Source organism: Protopterus annectens, chromosome 12.part0 (assembly GCF_019279795.1).
Source record: "Protopterus annectens isolate FY-2018-M chromosome 12.part0, PAN1.0, whole genome shotgun sequence".
Classification (NCBI taxonomy): Eukaryota; Metazoa; Chordata; order Ceratodontiformes; family Protopteridae; genus Protopterus; species Protopterus annectens.
In genome coordinates this window covers 1,149,269,486-1,149,291,976 of record NC_056746.1, presented here as the reverse complement: position 1 = coordinate 1,149,291,976, position 22,491 = coordinate 1,149,269,486, and the positions used below count along the sequence as shown (strand labels likewise).

The 22,491-nt window shown below is 36.6% G+C and overlaps 1 protein-coding gene across 1 annotated transcript in view; it reads left to right on the top strand.

Moving 5' to 3' along the window:
- LOC122817039 (myosin-7-like) overlaps positions 1-11,532 on the top strand; it is a 206,537-nt gene extending 195,005 nt beyond the window's left edge. Inside the window, exon 43 of the mRNA XM_044090174.1 lies at positions 11,352-11,532. Within this exon, the coding sequence (XP_043946109.1) occupies positions 11,352-11,363 (12 nt within the window). The 3' untranslated portion in view covers positions 11,364-11,532. The remainder of the gene's footprint in view (positions 1-11,351) is intronic.
- The last annotated feature ends 10,959 nt before the right edge of the window (positions 11,533-22,491 follow it).

The window sequence follows — 22,491 nt, the reverse complement described above, 5'->3', positions numbered from 1 at the left end:
CCCTATATCATCGAACACCATATTAATTAACACAGTCATCCCTACATCATCGAACAACACCATATTAATTAACACAGTCATCTCTACATCATTGAACAACACTATATTCTGTATTTATTTCCAAATGAACTAGTAAACAACTCTTCCTTCACTTTGTTTTCAATTGGACACTGCGATATTACAGAGGTAGGGCCTCCACTTCCTGTATACACACACATTTCCTTTTTTTTTACTAATTAGAGTTCTTGATAACCAGATATGTCTGTATTCTAGTTCAAATTTAAAACTAATATATACTGAACACAATTCCCTAGAGCTCATTAAACTGAAATGTGAGGCATTGTCCATAATTAATTATGCTGCATAAACAAACATAACAGAAACTAGAAAGACTGCAGTGCTCATCACTTGCTGACCAAACATTTGTAATGGTTTTCTTTACATAAGGACCATAATTTAAGTTTAGAGTAATACTCCTAAATATGACTTTAGTTAAATACACCCATAAAGATGCCAGGAGTCGTCTACCTTTCTAATTTGAGGGTCTGTTTTAATATCATCATGCTTCTGTTTGGTCTTTTCTTGACATACCAATATCCATTCTAGGGTGGAATCACCCCTAGTTAAGCTAATCCACTTTAAAACAATCTGAGAGTTAAAAAAAGCAGTCTTCTAGGTCAGGCTTAATTTGTTTTCTGTGATAAATGGCTGGGAATGAAGTCTGTGAATCTTAAAGCCGTCCTCAATGAATTATAACTGATCTGAAAGAGCTCTTTCTGTTACTCTGTTGACCAGATCTCTGTTCTATATATTAACATTGGATAAATCTTTCTTTTGGGCCCTAATCTGTGGAAGGAGGAGTTATACATACAAATTTTGCATATACAATATAATGCAATAACTGTCTTACCAATGCTTCATTTAAAATAACATTGGTATCTTCCCCAAGAATTATTCTTACTAAATATTATGCCTAACCTTATGAACAAATCAACATTTTTTACCTTTTGTCCTTTTAAATATAAACACATATTTCTTGTCTTTATATTGCTGTCTCGTTGCCTTAGTTTTTACTATTTCTTGTCTTTATATTGTACATCATTATCTTAGTTTTCATAGCGTTTATTAGGAAACTGTTCTAATACACATTTAAATCTATCTGAATGTTTTCTTAAAAGTTCCATAATAAGTAAAAATAACAAAATTAGGTGATTGGTTATCTGCATATCCCAGAATCAGGTAACTCAGACCATTAATCTTGCAAATGACTCCTCCTGTGTTGCTCATCAATTCAAAAATAGACAAATGCAAGAATGTAATATTGCCCCCCCCCCATATAAATTTTAAACTCATCTGTTTGATGCCCTGTCTGTTGATGACATTTATACTCTACACCAACTTGGAGAGTACATTTCTTCTATTATAGCAAGAAGGTCATGTGAACATTTTATCCTACAGGACAAGTCTTCATGCAACAGACAAAGGTTTCCAAAATTTTCAACGTTCACTTAAAATGGGAGGCTCACACACTAAACATGACTCTGGACAATCCATTCTCAGTCCATAATCCTGTAGTGGCTGTCACCACATATGCTTCTGGCCTGGGGGGACATTGTCAGGGACAGATGACCCAAGAAGAGTAGTCACCAGAGACAAAGACCAGTCTACACATAAAACATTTTATAGACGAGGCCAGTTCTTCATACATCACAACCCTTTCAAGACTCACTAGCTTAGAGTGCTATTGCCATATATATCAACAACATGGCATTGGTGAGATACATAAACAGCAGGATGGAACTTATTCCTACCATATTTGTTGACAATGGTTCAGGGCACCATCACTGGCTATGTCCATGAACCACTTTCTAAAACCCAACCACATACACCGGGAAGCAGATTTCTATTAGACAGACTCAGTCATTGTTTACTGGTGCCAAAAAAGTGGTCCTTCAGCGGGACCGTGGTATAGAAGGAAACACTGCTGCAACCTATCTGTATAAAGCATCAGATGCAGAAGTTTATTTTCCTTTCACCCCTTTTCTTGATGAATGTCCCAGTGATGTTCTCCTTCAGGAATGCCCTGTTTCCTGTTATTCTGAAATTCATTCAGAAAATCAGGCTTTGCAAGTTCAGCATCATTTTCATAACCTCATATTACACAACTTAATAATGTAATTAACATCCAATAACTGTTCTGCCTTAGACACAATCCTTTCAAAACAGATCAAAAGTTGCTAAATATACCAACTATGCAGTTACATGCATGCTGATTAAATGTTTTATTATAAATAAAAGAGCCTGTACAGCTGCTAGGAACTTGAGCCAAGCTTATTACTTCAAAACAAGCTTGTTTTAATTATAAAATACTTCCCCCTCGTAAAAGTTACTAAAGGTGTTAAACATAATTAATAACAAAATTAAAAGCATTCTGCAACTCTGAATATTTATAAAAAGTTATAGTGCAGAGCCCACTCCTATCTTAGCACAAGACTCTGCAGGAAACTGAGCACTATTAGCTTTAAAAAACACAAGTGAGAATTTGTGTATTGATTAATTTAAAGTGTTCAGTGTTGTAACAACAAAATGCCAGGAGAAGATCAAATGCACAATGAAATAGGGATGAGGCTCTTTAGACAGCCATATGCTACCATTTGAAAATGCTCAGCGGAAAATAATATTTTGCAATATCTGCACTATATCTAAGATACATTGCAGAATAAAATGCTAATATAACATATAAATTTTAAAGTGCTGCACAAATACACCAATGGCTCTGTCAATGTTCCAAGCCAGACTAAACCTTCTACTAACCCCACTTTCCCTCATGTCTTCCTGGCTCTTCCTCTATCTAGCATGACATTTTCACCTTTCAACCTTATATGTAGTGAGTTCTTCAATTACATAATCCTACTGTACCTACATAATAGTCCTATATGTTTATCAATTATATTACCTCATCCCACGTATTAGTCTTAGTATAGAGCAGAAGTTTCTCTGATCACTTGTCTCTTAATATCTATGTATTAATTATCAAAACTTGTAACATTTTCTCTGTTTATAAGGATGTAAACTAATGTCAATGTTGAGTTTATAAGTATGTAACTAATGTCAATGTGGAGCTTTTCCATGGCCTTGAAAATGGACATGTATCCATAAAAATACAGTCCTGGCTGTGTGGCATGACAAAACCGATACGCTGAAGATATTCAAACAGCATCCATGGCATTTTACATAACTTCTACCATGGCATTTTATATAACTTCTACCATGGCATTTTGCATAAGTTCTACCGTGGCATTTTACATAACTTCTACCGTGGCATTTTATATAACTTCTACCGTGGCATTTTATATAACTTCTACCGTTCTACCATGGCATTTTATATAACTTCTACCATGACATTTTACATAACTTCTACCACAACATTTTATATAACTTCTACCATGGCATTTTACATAACTTCTACCACAACATTTTATATAACTTCTACCATGACATTTTACATAACTTCTACCACAACATTTTATATAACTTCTACCATGGCATTTTACATAACTTCTACCATGGCATTTTATATAACTTCTACCGTGGCATTTTACATAACTTCTACCATGGCATTTTACATAACTTCAACCATGGCATTTTACATAACTTCTACCATGGTTTTTACATAACTTCTACCATGTTTTTTACATAACTTCTCCCATGACATTTTACATAACTTCTACCATGGCATTGTACATAACTTCTTCCATGGCATTGTACATAACTTCTACCATGGCATTTTACATAACTTCTACCATGGCATTTTATATAACTTCTACCATGGCATTTTACATAACTTCTACCACAACATTTTATATAACTTCTACCATGGCATTTTACATAATTTCTACCATGGCATTTTACATAACTTCTACCATGGCATTTTACGTAACTTCAACCATGGCATTTTACATAACTTCTACCATGGTTTTTACATAACTTCTCCCATGTCATTTTACATAACTTCTACCATGGCATTGTACATAACTTCTTCCATGGCATTGTACATAACTTCTACCATGGCATTTTACATAACTTCTACCATGGCATTTTATATAACTTCTACCATGGCATTTTACATAACTTCTACCATGACATTTTACATAACTTCTACCATGGCATTTTATATAACTTCTACCATGACATTTTACATAAATTCTACCATAACATTTTACATAACTTCTACCATGACATTTTATATAACTTCTACCATGGCATTTTATATAACTTCTACCATGACATTTTACATAACTTCTACCACAACATTTTATATAACTTCTACCATGGCATTTTACATAACTTCTACCACAACATTTTATATAACTTCTACCATGGCATTTTACATAACGTCTACCATGGCATTTTACATAACTTCTACTTTACTTTCCAAAAACGTTGCTGTTACTGGGGTTCCTGTTTGGTGTGGATTTTTGCTTCTTGTTTTTTCATTCTACTTTACTTTGTTCTTTCATATTGCAACAATAGCTTCAGCTGGTGAACATCCAACAGGACATCCCCAAATTAAATGGATACTCTGGGAAACATGACACAAGCTACAAATAACTTTAGAATGACATTGTAAGCTGACTTTTCCCACTAAGTGGTATAACCCATTTCCAGTGTCTTCCAAAGACACCGAAGAATGAACACATTGTATCTGGGAACCAGCCCATCCAAAACCTGAACTAATATTTTGGAGTACCAGCCAAGAGGGCTACTCCCAAGGATGATAATCAGTCTTAATATGAAACTAAAAGAGTTGAGGACTTTAATGATATCTCTAATAATGTCCTACAACAATCACAAAGAAAGCCTGTTTACTTCAGAAAACAGTAACAAAAATATAAACCTTAAAGTTAAATCAACCACAATGAAAGTTTCAGACTTAAAACACCAACCAGCAGTTAGGCCGCAGAAGTTCTGTACACATGAATGCAAAATACTTTTTTTTACTTTATGGATAAGATTTCTCTTACATTTTTAATGTGTCCCTTTGGTATATTCTTTTGTACTGCAGTGCTTGTGGGTATTAAAATTCACAAGAAGTGTATTCATTTTTGTCTTTGATAGTTCTAAAGAGGAACCGAGTGATCTTAGGTTGTTGGCATTTCTTTCTACTTTAGTCTAGCCAGAAGGCAGTTGGGGAAAAGCTTACACAGTGCCTGATGGAATCCCAGTGGCATCTGCTGCAGTTAAATACAGAGCAGTGAAATCAGATGGAAACAGTTCAATCGATCTTTATTAAAAGAACTAATCTCACCACAGCTGCACTGTCATTGTATATATGATACATGTTGAGCTGCTGCAAAATCCCATATTTATTTCTAGCACTCAAAACCTGCAGATAAAAATAAATTAATTATTTTTAGCCAGCTTCTAGCATATCACATATTTTATGCAGTTTAGGAGAATATCAGACCGTGTTTATAAAAGTGTAAGTTAAGCAGTTTAAGCATTTTAAATGAAAACATATCTTAATTTCAGCCATTAATCTTCAGGATATATTGGCAATAAACAAGTAAGACACAGCAGGATGAAAATTATTGTTGACATTATACAGTTTAGTACACTGATGCTAAAAGTAGTGAAGTCACATAAAGTCAAATGAAGTTAAAAATCCATACAGTTATTGTAATAAAGAGGAATGCAGGTCTTAAAACAGATGCAAGGTAAGTGTGTTAATGCACAGAACATTAGGTACTTTGCAGGTTGTTCAGTGTGGGGGGATAGCCATTTACAAGAAAGATGTTTTGCCATGTGCACCCCCAAATCACAAGTCAGAATGTCCATTGTAGCCCCCTACCAAAACAAATATAAATTCTTATTCAACTCTTTAAGGAAAATGAATGGAATTAGTTACAGGTTCCCCTTATGGTACAGTGATACTCACTTAATAAGCCATAAGTAGTGGTATATAACAACCACACTGAATTCACTCTGCTCATTTCCCTGCAGGTTCACCTTTAAATGCTCATTTATTTCACCCCTCATAAGAAATTACTTCTGCCTGCCCCATCCAGTCTTAAATTTTGTCATTGTTTTAACCTCCTCTGTATCTTTAGGACCGCTGTCTAAACATCCACCACTCTTCCTATGAAATTATACTGCCTAATATGTCCCCCGAACTACCATCTTTTTATCTTCAAATTGTGTTCTTCCCTTATTTAGAACTCCCTTCAGGTACTGTGAAGCTTCTATCAAGTCTTCCATTTGCCTTCTTTCAAGTTTTGACATGTTAAGTTCTTTTAATTTGTCTTTATATGATCTCTGCTGGTGCCCATAGAAGCTTGAGATTCAATTGTGTGAGTCCAGAAACTAGGAAAATCTGCATTTGATTATGAGCAAAAGTCGTTGTTACACATTAAAAGCCATTTTTTGCAAGAGGCAATCCCCCCTTGCACCTCCAATGGAAGCTGCACCCACCCACACCCCTTCTACATATATATGGATAGACAGATATAGTTATATAAACTCCAAGACTACAGTACCTCAAAGAAAAGGGAATTCTCTAAGTTACAGCAGTTTTGGACAAAGTATATATTTCCTTGTAATCACAATTCATTTTTTGTGGTTCCAAGGATGGCATGTACCATTCTCAGACTTGGAACCTATTTTGCATACAGACCTTGCACCACTGTAACCCTGCTCAAATCTGGTCTACTCTATGCCCCTATGAAGATGAGGTTCCCTAGACTTGCACGTAGCACTTCAAAAGGAATCTTGTCAATTTCTTGCAAAAAGATAACTTATTCCTTATTTTCTTCTTGCGTAGCTTTTTCCTAGCGATCCCAGTATTCTACCAGTGCTCCTCACCACTCTCACCTTCCTTGTCTATCCTTAGATCTTTAGGTATGACTACCTCAGGTACCTTTTCCTCTTTTATGTTACTGCTATCTCTTGAAGTGACTAGGCTCTTCCAGGTTTGTCCACTCAGACGCATTGCTTGCATTGCATTTCAACTGCAATGCTTAGGTTATCTCTACATTAAAATGCTGATAATTTTGCACATGGACATCTCACATTTTATATGAAATTCATACTGATAAATTTACTTACTGACATATTATATTCTACATGAACTTCATATCGATAATCATGCATACAGACATGTCATTCTACATGAACTTCATATGGATAATCATGCATACAGATGTCATTCTACATGAGCTTCATATCGATAATCATGCATAGACATCATAGTCTACATAAACGTCATATCGATAATCATACAGACATGTCATATTCTACATGAACTTCATATCAATAATCATGCATACAGACAGACATGTCATATTCTACATGAACTTCATATCAATAATCATGCATACAGACATGTCATATTCTACATGAACTTCATATCGATAATCATGCATACAGACATCATATTCTACATGAACTTCCTATTGATAATCATGCATACAGACATGTCATTCTACATGAGCTTCATATCGATAATCATGCATACGGATGTCATTCTACGAGCTTCATATCGATAATCATGTATAGACATCATATTCTACATAAACTTCATATCAATAATCATACAGACATGTCATATTCTACATGAACTTCATATCAATAATCATGCATACAGACGTCATATTCTACATGAACTTCATATCAATAATCATGCATACAGACATGTCATATTCTACATGAACTTCATATCAATAATCATGCATACAGACATCATATTCTACATGAACTTCATATTGATAATCATGCATACAGACATGTCATTCTACATGAACTTCATTTCAATAATCATGTATACAGACATGTCATATTCTACATGAACTTGATATCGATAATCATGCATACAGACATAATATTCTACATGAACTTCATATCAATAATCATGCATACAGACATGTCATATTCTACATGAACTTCATATCAATAATCATGCATACAGACATGTCATATTCTACATGAACTTCATATTGATAATCATGCATACAGACATGTCATTCTACATAAACTTCATATTGATAATCATGCATACAGACGTAATATTCTACATGAACTTTATATTGATAATCATGCATACAGGCATGTCATATGCTACATGAATTTCATACTGATAATCACACATATAGACGTTATTTTCTATATAAAAGAAAAATATCAAAATGTTCCTCAGAAGGTTTAATGCATGATTTTTAAGATTCTTAGTTGAGCAGGACAAATTTTCCTCCCCTAAAAATATAGCTTTGAACAACACTTGAAATCAGCTAATGAGGTTATGCATTTACATTCTTTTTTTCATTTTGATGAGGAAGATTTTAAATTTACAGAACTGCAATAAGGGTAATATGATTTGTGCAACATTTGCAAGGAATATTATTCTTAAATGAGAACATTTGACATTTGTGAAACTAACCAAGAAACTATGAAAATGAATATAGATTTTTTTTGTTGTTTATTTTATACATTTGTTAGCTGGGTAAGCCCACTTTTCAGGGTGACCTGGGAGGACTATCTAAGTTGCATATCACTCTGCACTGCAAAGCCAGTGAGAAAGGGGGGATATGTTATGGGTGTAGAAGATTCTACATCTGAAAAAATGAGGGAGTAGAAATGACGTATAAGGACAGAAGAGGGGCAAAGGGCCATTAAATGCAGCCGGAAGGTACTCAATTGAGAAAGCATGTTTCATTGAGAAAGTCATACACTAATGAAACAGACTGACAGAGTGGATGGTGATTTGTAACTCCACAGCTGCCTTCACGGTATCAAGGTACAGCTAGAATGGTTTGGGCAAACCAAGCTAAGAGAAGGCAGCAGACACATACTATAGGTACTCAAACTGGCAGAGTATAAACACTAATTGCTTTCTTCTGCCCCACACTATGTTATATAATATAAAGTGGTATAGCAGTATGCCTATACCCATTTCAGCATTTAGGCTAAAAAACTTGTACAACAGTCCCTACTATTCCCAAGGAAAAAGAAGAAATAGCAAACAGGAACACTTGTGCCTGCAAAACTTAAAATAGTTAAAAAAAAACACAGACTCAGAGAAAAATGAATAAAAGAGTTGCAGGAACAAGTAAACCTTTAATTCTACAAGAAGGTTTTATCACTGGGCATGTATCACTCTGCAACCTTATTGCTTTTCATTTTAACTTTTTTTAACCTAAAGAGCTACAGCCATTTTGTTGTCATTATCATGAGATATCCGGATCTGCTTTCTCCCCTTGTACCCCTTGCTGTGATGAGAATTCAGTCAGTAAGCCAGGATTCAGACTGTTGTAAGTATCTGCAATTTATCACACAGGCGATGAGGAACCAAAGATAGCTGAGTTCAAGTCTTCTTTTCAGTCACAGATTTTCAATTCTGCAACCCTGTCTCTTTTGTCAGAAATATTGGTAACATTTTGAGTCATCTCTCTCTCTGTCTCTGTCTCTGTCTCTCTCTCTCAATTTCAAGCAAGTCCTCAAGATTGTGACTCATGTCAGATTCATCCTATCACCCTTCCTGTAGCATCTGCAGAAACCCTCCACTGATGCTGCATTGTATGTACACCATTATCACAGGGCATACATTTCCTGTATGCACCCTGTCATAGTCATCCTTTCACTTTTCCTGTAGCATCTGCAGAAACCCTCCACTGATACTGCATTGTATGTACACCATTATCACAGGGCATACATTTCCTGTATGCACCTGTATGTCATAGTCGTCCTTTCACTTTTCCTGTAGCATCTGCAGAAGCCCCCGACTGATACTGCATTGTATGTACACCATTATCACAGGGCATATATTTCCTGTATGCACCTGTATGACATAGTCATCCTTTTACTTTTCCTGTAGCAGCTAGTGGGATGGGATGAAAAATACCTATAATTTTTAAACTGCTGTACATGTTTGCTAACATGCTGAATATATTAATGATACAGTTTTTGCTCTGGCACTGATGGGGTGCCATTTACCCATGAAGGCAGAGGCAATTAACCAACTGCTCAAAACTCTCATGTAAGCAAATAGACCACCTAATAAATTTATCAAGGCAGCCAACATTTCAGCAAGTTAAACAGGTGTCCCCCCACAAACATACATACAGTCACTCACAGTGTTTAACTGTATTTGTATAATTTATCCACAGGGAAAGAAATCAATTGACTCATGGTTAACTTAACTACAAGCCAGACACTTTGGCTACCATTTTGCATTCTTTTGTATTTATTAGGAATAACATTATATTATTTTGTCTGCAGCTGTGCTGCTGACAATATCATGGCTAAAAATACAACAAGAGGAGAAGTATTCTTCACTATACTAAAACAAACACTAATTTACTTGATGCAAGTAAACATATGGTATTAGAGGTGGTGGGAAATTTTAAACTGAGGGAACATTCTGATGATACATATTTCATTCAATTTTGTTTTTCCCGTGGTGCAAGTTAGTGAGGAATGTTGAAACAGAACTAGAAAGGGGAGCTACCTATGATTACTCTGATTACTTCTTGACTGTCATGCTGTTATGTTAGTCTTGAGAGGTGTTTGAAACAGGAGTGGCAGTCCTCATTCTCTGAGATGTGAAATACGTTTCAGTCTGTCTAAATAACTGAATGAGTAAACAAACAGCTGAAGGTTTGGGAGTGTTTATGATGAGATGATTGACTAAAATGTTGGCTAGTCAGCTGTATTTCTCTGTTAAATAGCAATTGAACTGGTATATTTTTAAATCCACATTTTTGCTCCTCATCAGTGCATTTAGTACCTTCTTAGTGCCATTCAGGCATGAAGACTTGTTTTTTCCACCACCTGCAAACCCTATACAATGTAGTCAATGATCCTGTCATTAATGGAGATGTCAAAACTGAGAAGCTAACATTGAGGGTTTACATGATCAGGTATTGCCTACCTACTGTTTTTAAACTCTGTTCAGAACTTGTGCAAACGTACACATTCACAATAGGCTCACATAAGCTTTGTTTGTACTCGAAATAATCTTGTCAGGATCCTGTCACCCTAAATATTTTGGAGCCCTATGGACTACTGCACATACTAGGTCTCCACCTGAAGTTAATCCTGCAATAGTAGTGACCCTCACACTTCCCCCAGGATAGCGAGAGGCTGTGATGTCGAACCTCCCTCCAGTCCTCTGCAAAGGGGTGTACTACTTGAAAGCCACTCACTGGCACTTTGTCAGAAAAAAAACTCCATTGGCAATGCACCAGCTCTGAGTGTTATATGTTTACAGTAGACTGTGAGGTCTTGATGAAATACATGCAAATTGTGAATGTATTTGTCGCAGAAAATATTAACTTTTTTCTTTTTTTCTACAATAACAGCATGAAGAGTGATGTATGACAGCAGATCGTCCCTCCCTTCTTCCTCAACCATTTCCTGTCAAGTTAATGGTTTAGTTCTGAAGATGTTACAGCTGCAACAGCTGGTCACTGTATTTTTGTCTGTGTATAAAAGCAACTGTTAAAAACAGTAGTCTTTGTTAATAAAAGCATCCAAAAAATACATTTTCAGATGCAAGACATGTTTTTTTACAGGCATTTTTTGAATGCAAGAAAGCATACCTGTTATTGTACTAATTCACCCTATAACACGGTAATAAGACTCCATCTCAGAATGGCAGAATATGCACAGCTATATTGTTGTCCTTTATACAGCAGTTAATGTACATATTTGTTTCTGTAATTCTTCAGTCTAAGCTAGGGTTCAGAAGCAGGCCTAGGGAGCTGTCATGTATGCAACACTGACACCTAGTGAGCACAACTAACATTGCAACACATTATACTTTAACAGTATGACCATGACTGCACAGCTCAAGAATGAACAAATTCTATAAATGTGGCTAACAAACAATGATTAAAAAAACTATTTTGTCATTTTTGTCATTTTAATTACCTACAAAAGAAAACTGTACAAGTTAGATTTATGAGGCTTGAATAACTAGTGCCTCGCTATTTTTTTTTTTTTTTTTTGCAGGAGAATAGTTCCTGCTTTGGGAAGCCTTTTTTCAAAATCTTATCACATTTTTTGTGACCAAAAAATAAGACCAGACAAGGCAACATACATTTTGGAATACTGCCACATACTTGGTCCATTTAGTAGTGTAACACAACAGTTTGAATGTAACATACACTCAAGAAAGTGCAAATAATCTGGTAAACATTAAGTAGGGTACTATTACAGTTCACATTTAGTTTATTAACCCAGAAAATAGACTGGTCAAGGGCATATTTCTAAGTAATTTTTAACAGTCTAAACACATTTCATATATATGTATGCATATATATATATATATATATATATATATATATATATATATATATATATATATATATATATATATAGTATTAGGCTAATTGGACAGCATATGCAGAAAATATGGAAACGGAATCCTGGGTTGTACATGAAAGCTCTAAGTTAGGAGAGCACTGATCTATCGAAGTTCCAAGGTAATGCTAATATAGGAGAACTGAACTCCTAGTAAAGATGAATGTGTAAAAATGGTTCTATTACAAAAGCTGTAAACACAAAGGAAACGGGTATGCACAAATGTAGAATGCTAAATAGTAGTAAAGTCAAACAAGTTCTAGATTTTCTCCTGTCCATGTTGTATTTTCTGTGTGTCAGTATCTCTATCAGAACATTTAATATTTCTAATGAAAGAATGCTATGAAGCTGGCTACTTGTCTGTATAGGAAGCTCATATACATTTTCCTTACCCTTGACCTCAACCTGTTCCGACACGTCTTCATGTTCTTTACAATACACGTTGCCACATCTTGATTGAGAAGGGCAGTTCCACTGAGCCACCACTCACTCCAGAATGTGATTTCTCCATATCTCTGCCACATTGGACAATCTAACCAATCAGCAGCAACATAAATATATAATTTATCTCAGTCCTTTCTAATAATAAGTTTGTGAGCCAGACTGTGCTCTTGTATCCCTTCTATCTTCCTGGCTCTACATGTTTAAGCCTGCAAGCTTTTAATATTCTTGTGTTTTTTTCTCTTGTATACACCTGTTAACAGGGTAAGCCTAATGGACCAAGTGTTCCTTTTCAGAGGTGACCTGGGAACAGTCTGGTTAAATGACTTGTGCATAGTCACACAGTAGGCAAATGAAAGTTGTAGGAATTAAACTCTGTGCCCTCAGCTACAGGCAGAATCCTAACTTTTGAGTTCTGTTATTCTTCAGGAAACCACTTGACATATGTAATATCCTTCCTCCTGTAAAGTTTCCAGGAATTTATGCAGTATACCAGATATGACATTTTCAGTGTTCTGTATAATACCGGATTTACCTCTGCCTCCCTAGAATCCACACCTCAGGCTACACACCCAGGCACTCATTCTTAGCAGAGTGGGTAGTTCTTGATATGATGGGTCCCTTTCATTCTGCACATTCTTTAAACAGCATTGTCAGTCTTGGACTATGCTTGCTAAATGTACAATGTCACACTTCTTGGGAATAAACTTGCTACCACCTTTTACTTCTAAAGGCTGTCTGGTCTTGACTGGAGTATTAACCCCCCACACACACACATACACACACACACACACACACACATACACACACACACACACACACACACACACACACACACACACACACACACACACGCACACGCACATGCACACACACACACACACACACACACACACACACACAAAACTTAAACAGTCACACCTTCATATCATCTATAGACTGACTTACTTTCTTATGCAAATTATTCTTGATGATGGATACAAAGACCACCAAAAAAGCATGCTCTAGCACTGACCCTTGCAGAATGTCAATGAGAACCTCCCTTGCAGAGGAAACCCTTTAATGACAACTATACCTTGTTCTGAAGTTCTTAACGAGTTCTGACCCAAGCTTGCTTAGTCCAGCCCTACTCATTTCCCCTCTTCTGTTCTACCGTGTTTTGTGTAGTATGGAGTACATGGTCTTGTTAATTTCCTGATCAATTACATCTACAGGATTATTTCAGTCCATTGTATTTTGGCAATAATCAAATTATACTGGACTGCAGTGTACAAGGACCAACATCATAGGAAGCAATGCCGACTGGGGTTAAATTGACCACTTACTTAAGAAAGCCTATGAAACAATCATTGAGGATTTTTTCTATGATTTTCTCCAAGGTCGAAATGATGCTGACTTAAAGTTTTCTTCTTGAGCTATAATTATGAATGAGAACATTCCCAGCTGTCCGGTGTCCCTAGATACTTCTCCTGTCAGTAGCATCTAATTTTCTAGCATTATTACTAGTGTCATTAATACTTCAACCCCTTTTCCTTTGGACCTTATCAGGCAGTCTGTTGTGATACTGGACTTTGAACCCGCAACAGTTTACAGTTTACTGTTGGCACTTCTTCTGAGAAGGCATCATTAACTTCATTCAATAGGTGATCTATGACCTCATGGAACTATGATCTCATTAACGTCAGCCATCATATGTTTGACAATTATTTCAATTTTACCACTTTTTTATTCTCACGTTGACATGAGTTCATAGGTAAGTAATAGGCTAGCTACCCTTGCATGCCATTTTAAGCCTAGTCAGTTTCCTTTTTTGAGCTTGAAATAACCTATTCCATCTGATTGTATATTGGCCTTACCCATCCCATGGTCAATAATATATTACTCCTAATGAGAATAAATGGGATCATACCAAAGATAATTTGAGAGGACCCATGCATGGTATAAAGCATTTAGGAGCTGCATCTATCCAATAGTTGTACAGGGGTAAATTAAACTAAATTAAAGTAATCCTGGATAAATTTTCTGTTTTCCATCCTTAGATCTAAGCTGCACTTCAAAATGCACAGGGTGAACTTTGTTTTATGTGGGTGGGGGTCTGTTCCATAGCAGCGTTATCCTCTACGAAATATACCTGTCTCTCCAAACTGCTTTACTGACATTGCAGAAGAGGTTTAGATCCCTAGACTGAGTGTTTCTGATGCCATTTGACTTGCTGATATACAGTAAACCCATCAGTAATGGGTCAGAGGATGTCTTGTATACCAGACACAGGTCACCTCTTAGCAGTCTATAGGATACCAAGTATAGTGATAGGGCTTTGAATCGTAGGATATGTTGTTTAAGCCTTGTATTCTTTAGTCCGGTATCTCAGTGAGCGCTCCAGTTGTTGCATGTGTATGGGTAGATACATGCCAAAGGGGGCATTATATTCAATGATTGTCCTAATGAGGTCGAGTAAAGGGAGACAATGATCTAGACACAATCTCTTTGTTTATAAGCTGTGCAGTATAGGACTTTCTTACAACAATTAACATCTTAGTCAAATGTTAGGTCACTGCTCACATAAGTTCCTAAATCTTGAACAACTGGGTCAACTCTTAGGGGGTATATTGTCAGTTTGGTAGTTTCCTGGGGTAAAAACAAAACAAAACAAAATTCACAGCAGCTTTCAAATAAAACCTGTAATCCACGAACGTGTTGTGTTTCTATGGAATAAAATGAACTGAAGTGTGCTGAGCCATCCGTGGGTTTTTTCATAATTTTCTAAGCTTGCCCTGCTCAGGGCTTTAATGTTTTGCCTGAAAAGCAGTTTCCTGAAGTAGATGACTTTACAAAGGATGCAATAATGCATTTTTGGACCATGATTTTGACACCAGTTATTTATTTGAGACAAACCTTCCTGCAGGATGGGGATTCAATGACTGTTCCTAGCTTGCAGTCATCAGCAAACTTAGTCAGCCACAGCCCTTTGGTACTGGCTTTTACTTCAGAAAAGTAGATGCCAAATAGGGGTAGTTGTAGCACAGAACCCTGATGGACTCCACTGGTGGCTCATCTCTTTGTGGAGGTAACTTCTCATATTCTGATTATGTGTCTTCTATCAGGGTGCCAGATGGCAATCCAGCGGGTGACGCAGGGGGTTATTCACAGTTTATTTAGATTTTCTACTATGCCTGAGAGGGGAATTGTGTCAAAAGCTTTGGCCAAGTTGAGGTATGTGGTGTGTACCATTTTGCCTTCATCTATTGCTTTGGTGTCCTTTTCAAAAGAAATCCACTAGGTTGAGTAAGCATGACCTGCCTTTAATGAATCCAAAGTGAAATGGGTCTAGTGTTTGAAGGTTTCCTATGTCCTGATTGATTAATTCCATAATAAGTCTTTCCATGGCTTTGCATATGAGGCTGGTCAGACTTATGGGTCTGTGATTGCTTGCATCTGTGGAAGGTCCTCCATTATGCTGGGGAATGACTGTAGCTGTTCTCCATTTGCTTGGTACGAAACCTGTACAAAGACTGAGATTGAATAGTATTGTTAGGGGAGTAGCTAAATTGTGCTTTGTGCTATGTAAGATCCATCCAGGGATATTGTTAGTACCCATTGATGCAGTATTTTTGGCTTTTGATAGCACTTTTAGGAATTTTAGGACATACTTACAAATGCTCATGCCCCCACTCCTATACAGACAATGATCTCCTGAGCAGCCTTGTCATTTTGCACCTGGCCTCTAGAGCCTCGTTCTTCATTCTTCACATCCTGTAGTGTATTTTTAACCCTTTGTCATTTTGCACCTGACCACTAGAGCCTCGTTCTTCATTCTTCACCTCCTGTAGAATATTTTTAACCCTTTGTCATTTTGCACCTGACCTCTAGAGCCTCGCTCTTCATTCTTCACCTCCTGTGGAGTATTTCTAACCCTTTGTCATTTTGCACCTGACCTCTAGAGCCTCTTTCTTCATTCTTCACCTCCTGTGCAGCATTTTTAATGTGCCATAAGCTTTTCTTGTGATGGACATACTATCAGCTGAGAGCTGCCATGAGTTAGGCCCTGCCTTTTGACCTTCCACTTGTCGCTATTCAATACCACATTGTTTCCTCAAATACTGCTTTCTGTCCTGCTGTCTTCTTCAGTTTTCATGCACAGGCACATTGAAGCAACCTGCACACAGTTCTAAAATGTAAAATATGTCTGTCCTGCTTAGCCTTCAACCCCAAATCATGGACCAAGCAGTAGTAACTACTAGATTCACCAGTCTGACTATTTACACGTCATCCATACACAACCAGATTTGATAAGAATAAGAAAATAGCCTCACTGAGTGCTGCATAAAACCTCCAACAATAGTTCAAGGTAGCCCTATAGAAAGATATGTTTTGAAATGAGGGGTGAGCAAAATGTATTTCTCAAGAATGCTGGCATACGTAGGAAGAATCAGCAGATTGCTTTATTGGAAGGAAAACTCAGAAATACTGAAGATTAGTCAAAATTACTGATATAATTACTCATCTCTAAATTAACAAAGGAATGTCATGACAGAGTATGACGGGGAAAGTTAGAGTTGGTTTAGACAGAAACAGAGGTAAAATGTGACTACAGGAGAAGAAGACAAGGAACTCAAGAAACTAATCCTGAAGATGTTAAGAGGTGACAGTGGCATTTAGTGGACCAGCTGCAAAACTTTATAGGGTTCTTTATTAAAAACTATGGTGTCACAATGTTGACACAGATTGTTCCCTTGTACAACTGTGGGTCTAGCAAAATCAGGTTTGGACAGGCCTGTTAATTTCTTTTACATATTGAAGGTCTTGTAAAAAAATTCTAGGTGGCAGGCTGTTGAAGTTCTAAAATGCTTATTTTCAGGCAGATGGTAAACAGCATGGCCTCACAAAGCAGAAACCTTGCACATCCAGCTTAGTATAATTCTGTGTCTGAGTCATCACAGAAGTGAAGAAGAGAAGCCTGCAGAATTGCTGTAGTCAACCATCAGAAAGGCCTTTACACACTGTCACATGGGTGGATTTTAGGGAAATTAAAGATTGTATGGCCTGGGTTGAGAAAGCTGAAGTAGACTAGAAACTGGCAGTCTGATCAGAAAAAGACTGTTAAAAAGACAGCTGTCATAGTAAAAGTCAATAAACTGTGGAATCCCCTAGAAACTTGGACTGTTTCTGTTTACTATACATGATCAGTTAGCAGTCTACGTTTGGGCAGGAAGATCAACATGAACACTGATGGTATAGAGATTGGTAGGGTGGTCACAAACTGGTGTTCTCCAAAGAGATGCTGGACATTGTAGGCAGACAGAAAGCAGTAGGGATTTAATATATAAAGGTACAAGATTATGTATTTTCATTGGGATCTCACAAAAAATTTACAGTTATGGTGGAGTGGTTTTAAATGAGACAGAAAGTTTAAAAGATCTGGATGTCATAATTACTCCAAAGATGAATTTTGATTTGCAGTATGAAGAGGAAGTATTAAAGTCAATAATGTGCTAATGTTCGTAAAGTGAGAAATAGATTCCCAACATGCCAAGATCATCCCTCCACTGTACAGTACACTGTCAGGCTGCATCTAGAGTGCTGTGCACAAAGCTATACAGACAGAAGGAAATTAGACTGCTGAAAAGCATGCAAAGCAAAGTCATTACAATGGCTTAGGCTACAGAGGGATGGGGCTGTGTTCAGAGGATCAGATAGATTGTCAAGAGTATATTGAAGAGAGATGAGAAGAGAGGATTTCATTAAACTCATTCAATCCTCTAAGCCACTTGATTCCAATGAGCTTTTCTCCAAAATCCTCTGCTGAAAACACTTCAAAAGATTTGCAATATATGATAAATGATGTGAGTTACAAAAAAATGTAAAATATAAAACTCTTTTGATACATAATGGGCTACAAAGTAGCATTAGTATCAAAAACTGGTATGTAGTTGCCAATTTTTTATTGCAGATTTATGAAATAATTTTTTTGTCAACAATTGCTGGTGTTATAGGATAAACAAAGGGTTATATCTTTGGAAGTGTGCAAAACAGAGCCAAGGCACTAGAAGAATTATTCACCCGTTTGAACACATTTCAATAAAGTATGACAAGAGAAGGGTAGCATACTGCAGTTTTGTGATATTGCAGAATCTATGCAAATTATGCATATGATATTTTCATATTATTTCAAAACAGTGTTAATCTACAAATCAGTAAGTGTTAGATCGCAAATATCAGTGACAGTGTGTTTTTTAATGTTTTGTATAAGGTGGCATCATTTGCTGACCTGTAGTTCACACAGCTTTTATAAAATGAATGCAGTTATGAAAACATAGCTAACAGTCGTAACTGATTTACCAAACATTTATATCTCAAAATGTCTTTATATTTCCATACACATTTAATGTAATTATGTCTCAGAATGTCTTTATATTATCCACCATGTTTAATGTCATTTTTATTAACACCTACTGTTTGCATAGATTATCCCCCAGCATGACAGTAACATATTCTGTTTTTGAATGATTAATGCAAACATGGAAATCTCTTATTTTCATAACTTTTTACATACACTCCTTAATAAGTCCAGCTCTATACATTCCACGCAGACCATTTTATTATGCACGTTCAGCAGATCATGTCAGTTTATAAATGCCACCTCGTTGCTTTAGTTGTATTTATTTATCTGTACTAGGACTTTAGGAATTAGACTGTGAAAGCACTGATGGGTATGTACTCATTTCAGGAGTAATAGGGAAGTTTCCTCTATGGAAAAATATACTCTTATAGCATACACAGGAACTCTGCTTTCCTGTTGACTATACTGTTGTAGGAAGTAATGAATTAAATACACTACTACAAGGATAAGTAGCAGGTGGTGCAGTGGTTAGCGTTGTCACCTCACAGCAAGAGGTTCTCCCATTCGATTCTCGGCTCGAGTGCATTCTGTGTGGAGTCTGCCTGTCCTCCTCACAGTCGACTGATGTTAAAGACAATCAGGTAGGTGCGTGCATGAATGGGTGTGCCTTCTTTGAAAGTTGAGCATTGGGCTGGCAACTCGGCACTGCAAAAATCCACTGCCAATCATTAGCAGACCGGAGTTCCACTGTGGCGACCCCTAACCAGGAAAAGCCGAAAGACATTACTTACTAAAAGGACAAGTAGGAAGCATGGTATTAAAAGGAATGATAGAGAAAAAAGAAGGATGATGGAGAAGATGGTAGAGCCTTGGAATTTATGGCTCAAGACACTGATATAGTGTATTTCATCTGAGGGGGTTACAAACTGCTTGGGACAGAGGAACAAAAGGGTAAGGCAATGAATGTGAAGGAAGGTTGTGTGAGAGTTAGCTACAACCTCCGATGGAGTAGACCATGGGTCTTCTTTTATTGGTGCTGTCACACATTTCTATTTTCAATATAATAAAGTGTGTCATGATTTCTAGGTAATTCCAATTAAACTGTAATACTGCTGCTGGGTACAAAAATATTTACAATCAGTAATGCAGATCTGGGACTTTGCTGAATGCTCTTCTCTAGGAGATAGCTGGGAACCTATTTCCGAGAATAACTGTTGAGGGCTAGATAGTTGAGAACCCATTTCCTAGATTAACTGTTGAAGCTTTTAAATACAAATTTGAAAAGTTAGTCTAGAATACATAGGCAGACTTTCAAAGCTGGGCACTGCTGATACCAACCTTGGTTGAGAAGAAAGAAACTATTCACATGAATATACTGTTGTGACTCTTTAATTAGTACTTTTTATTTGTCATTCATATTTTTAATGACTGACATGTCTAGCTGGGTAGAGCCCATTTTCACTGACAGAATCTGACTTTAGGCATACACCACTCATACTTTTGACATAAATTATAGACGTTTTAGTTAAGCATGCTTTGAGAAGGGCAACAGTTTAGCATATGTTGGAAATTGCTCACAAGACCAAGTAAAGGGAGAGGGAAAGGTTTTACAATTTGTTTCTGTTTCTCACAATGGTTACATTATCAGCTTGGGTAGGACTGTCTTAAACTGATGAAAAAAAAACTGAACATTCTCAGCTCAAAACAGAATCCAGCACTAGATGATCCACTCCACCCCTGAGTGTGCTCGATCGGAAGACAAAAATCCTATAATTTGGTACAAAGCTAAAGGACAGATAAGAAAGAATAGCCATGTCAGCGTACTTAGTATGAAATTAATTTAAAATAGGATCACTGCTGCAGTGTATTCATAATATAAACAGGAAATATCATAAGCAGATGTCAGTCTACTGGGCAGGCTTACCGAGCCGTTGGATGGATATCCCGTTTGGGATGTTAAGTACATCTTATGCCATGGCTTTTAAAAAGATGTACAAGTGAAGAGGACAGTATAACTTGATCCAGCTCCATGTCTTTCTGGAGGTGAGAGTCAGCAATTGTTAATGTATCCCTCAGTATAGAAGTGCACAGAGGGAAGTCATACTGATTGCTAATTAAACCCTATATATGCAATCTAATTAAACCCTATATATGCAATCAAGAAGGTATTTTTAGGGTTTAAGGTGCCACCTACTGTACCCAGATCCTTAGGTCACTGCCTCATACACCCAGTGGAATAAAAATACAAATTACAAACATCCAGAAACCTCACACAAACACACATACACACAATCGGGAAAGTACCCAATGGACAGCAAAAGAAAGTGAGCTCTGGAAAGAAATCAGATCATCAAAACAAGAAAAGGAGGGGAGACATAACATTGTGTTTTGTGACAGCTGCTATTGCTCTTAAGGTAATGTTTATAAATGTTTTTCTGTGTTGATTATGATAGTAGCTACCACTAAGTTTAAGATGCATAGATACTGTATAGTCTTGTGCAAGTAATAGTCTGGGAACAGTTGCTTAAATTCCTGAGATTTTGGTGTGTGTTATTAGTTAATATGGTACCTATAAAGATGGAATATATTGTACAGAAGAAGGATACTATACTATTATTTTAGTATTGGTGGTGGAAGTATTGTTAGAGACTACGCTACCAAAACTACAAAAGATGAATGGTAAATTGTAAAACCTTATGGCCAAATGGGGTATTACTCAGTAACTCAGCTTTTTTAAAACTTCTTTATCAAATCATCACATTTTAAATGGAAACATCATTTACATACATTAATAGAAAAGAAAACCACAGTAGCAGTTTCTGTTGTAACTGTTATGCTTTTCATATAAGTTTTAACAAATTCATTCACTCAAGCATTACATAAATTGCTGAATTTCTGCTTTCCCTTAAACCTCATTCTTTCTCCTGATCATTATTCTGCATCCATTGCTCTCACTAATTCCATTTCTATCTATGTAATTTATTCCTTTCCTTTCCTAAAGATCCCACCTCCAGTTTTTTTATCTCCTTTGCAATCTTCAGCACTTCAATTGCAGTTGGTTTAGAGTTTGATTACCATTTACCAGTAATTACTTTTTTGGCAGTCAATAACATTAAACTCAGTAGAGCCTTACTATGTCTAGATACTTCAGATCCTATATCCCATCTCAAAAGAGTAATCTCCTTGTAGGTTCACAGGTGATTACTAGGCTAATGGCACAAGAGCCTTTACAAGCCTATCCAATAATACCCAGGATACGACAAATTATACCTTAATTTCCCAGCTATGGGATGGGGTATTATCAGGGTAGTGCATCTGTGGAGCCCTGAGTCATTTTACAGACTGTCTCTATCCAT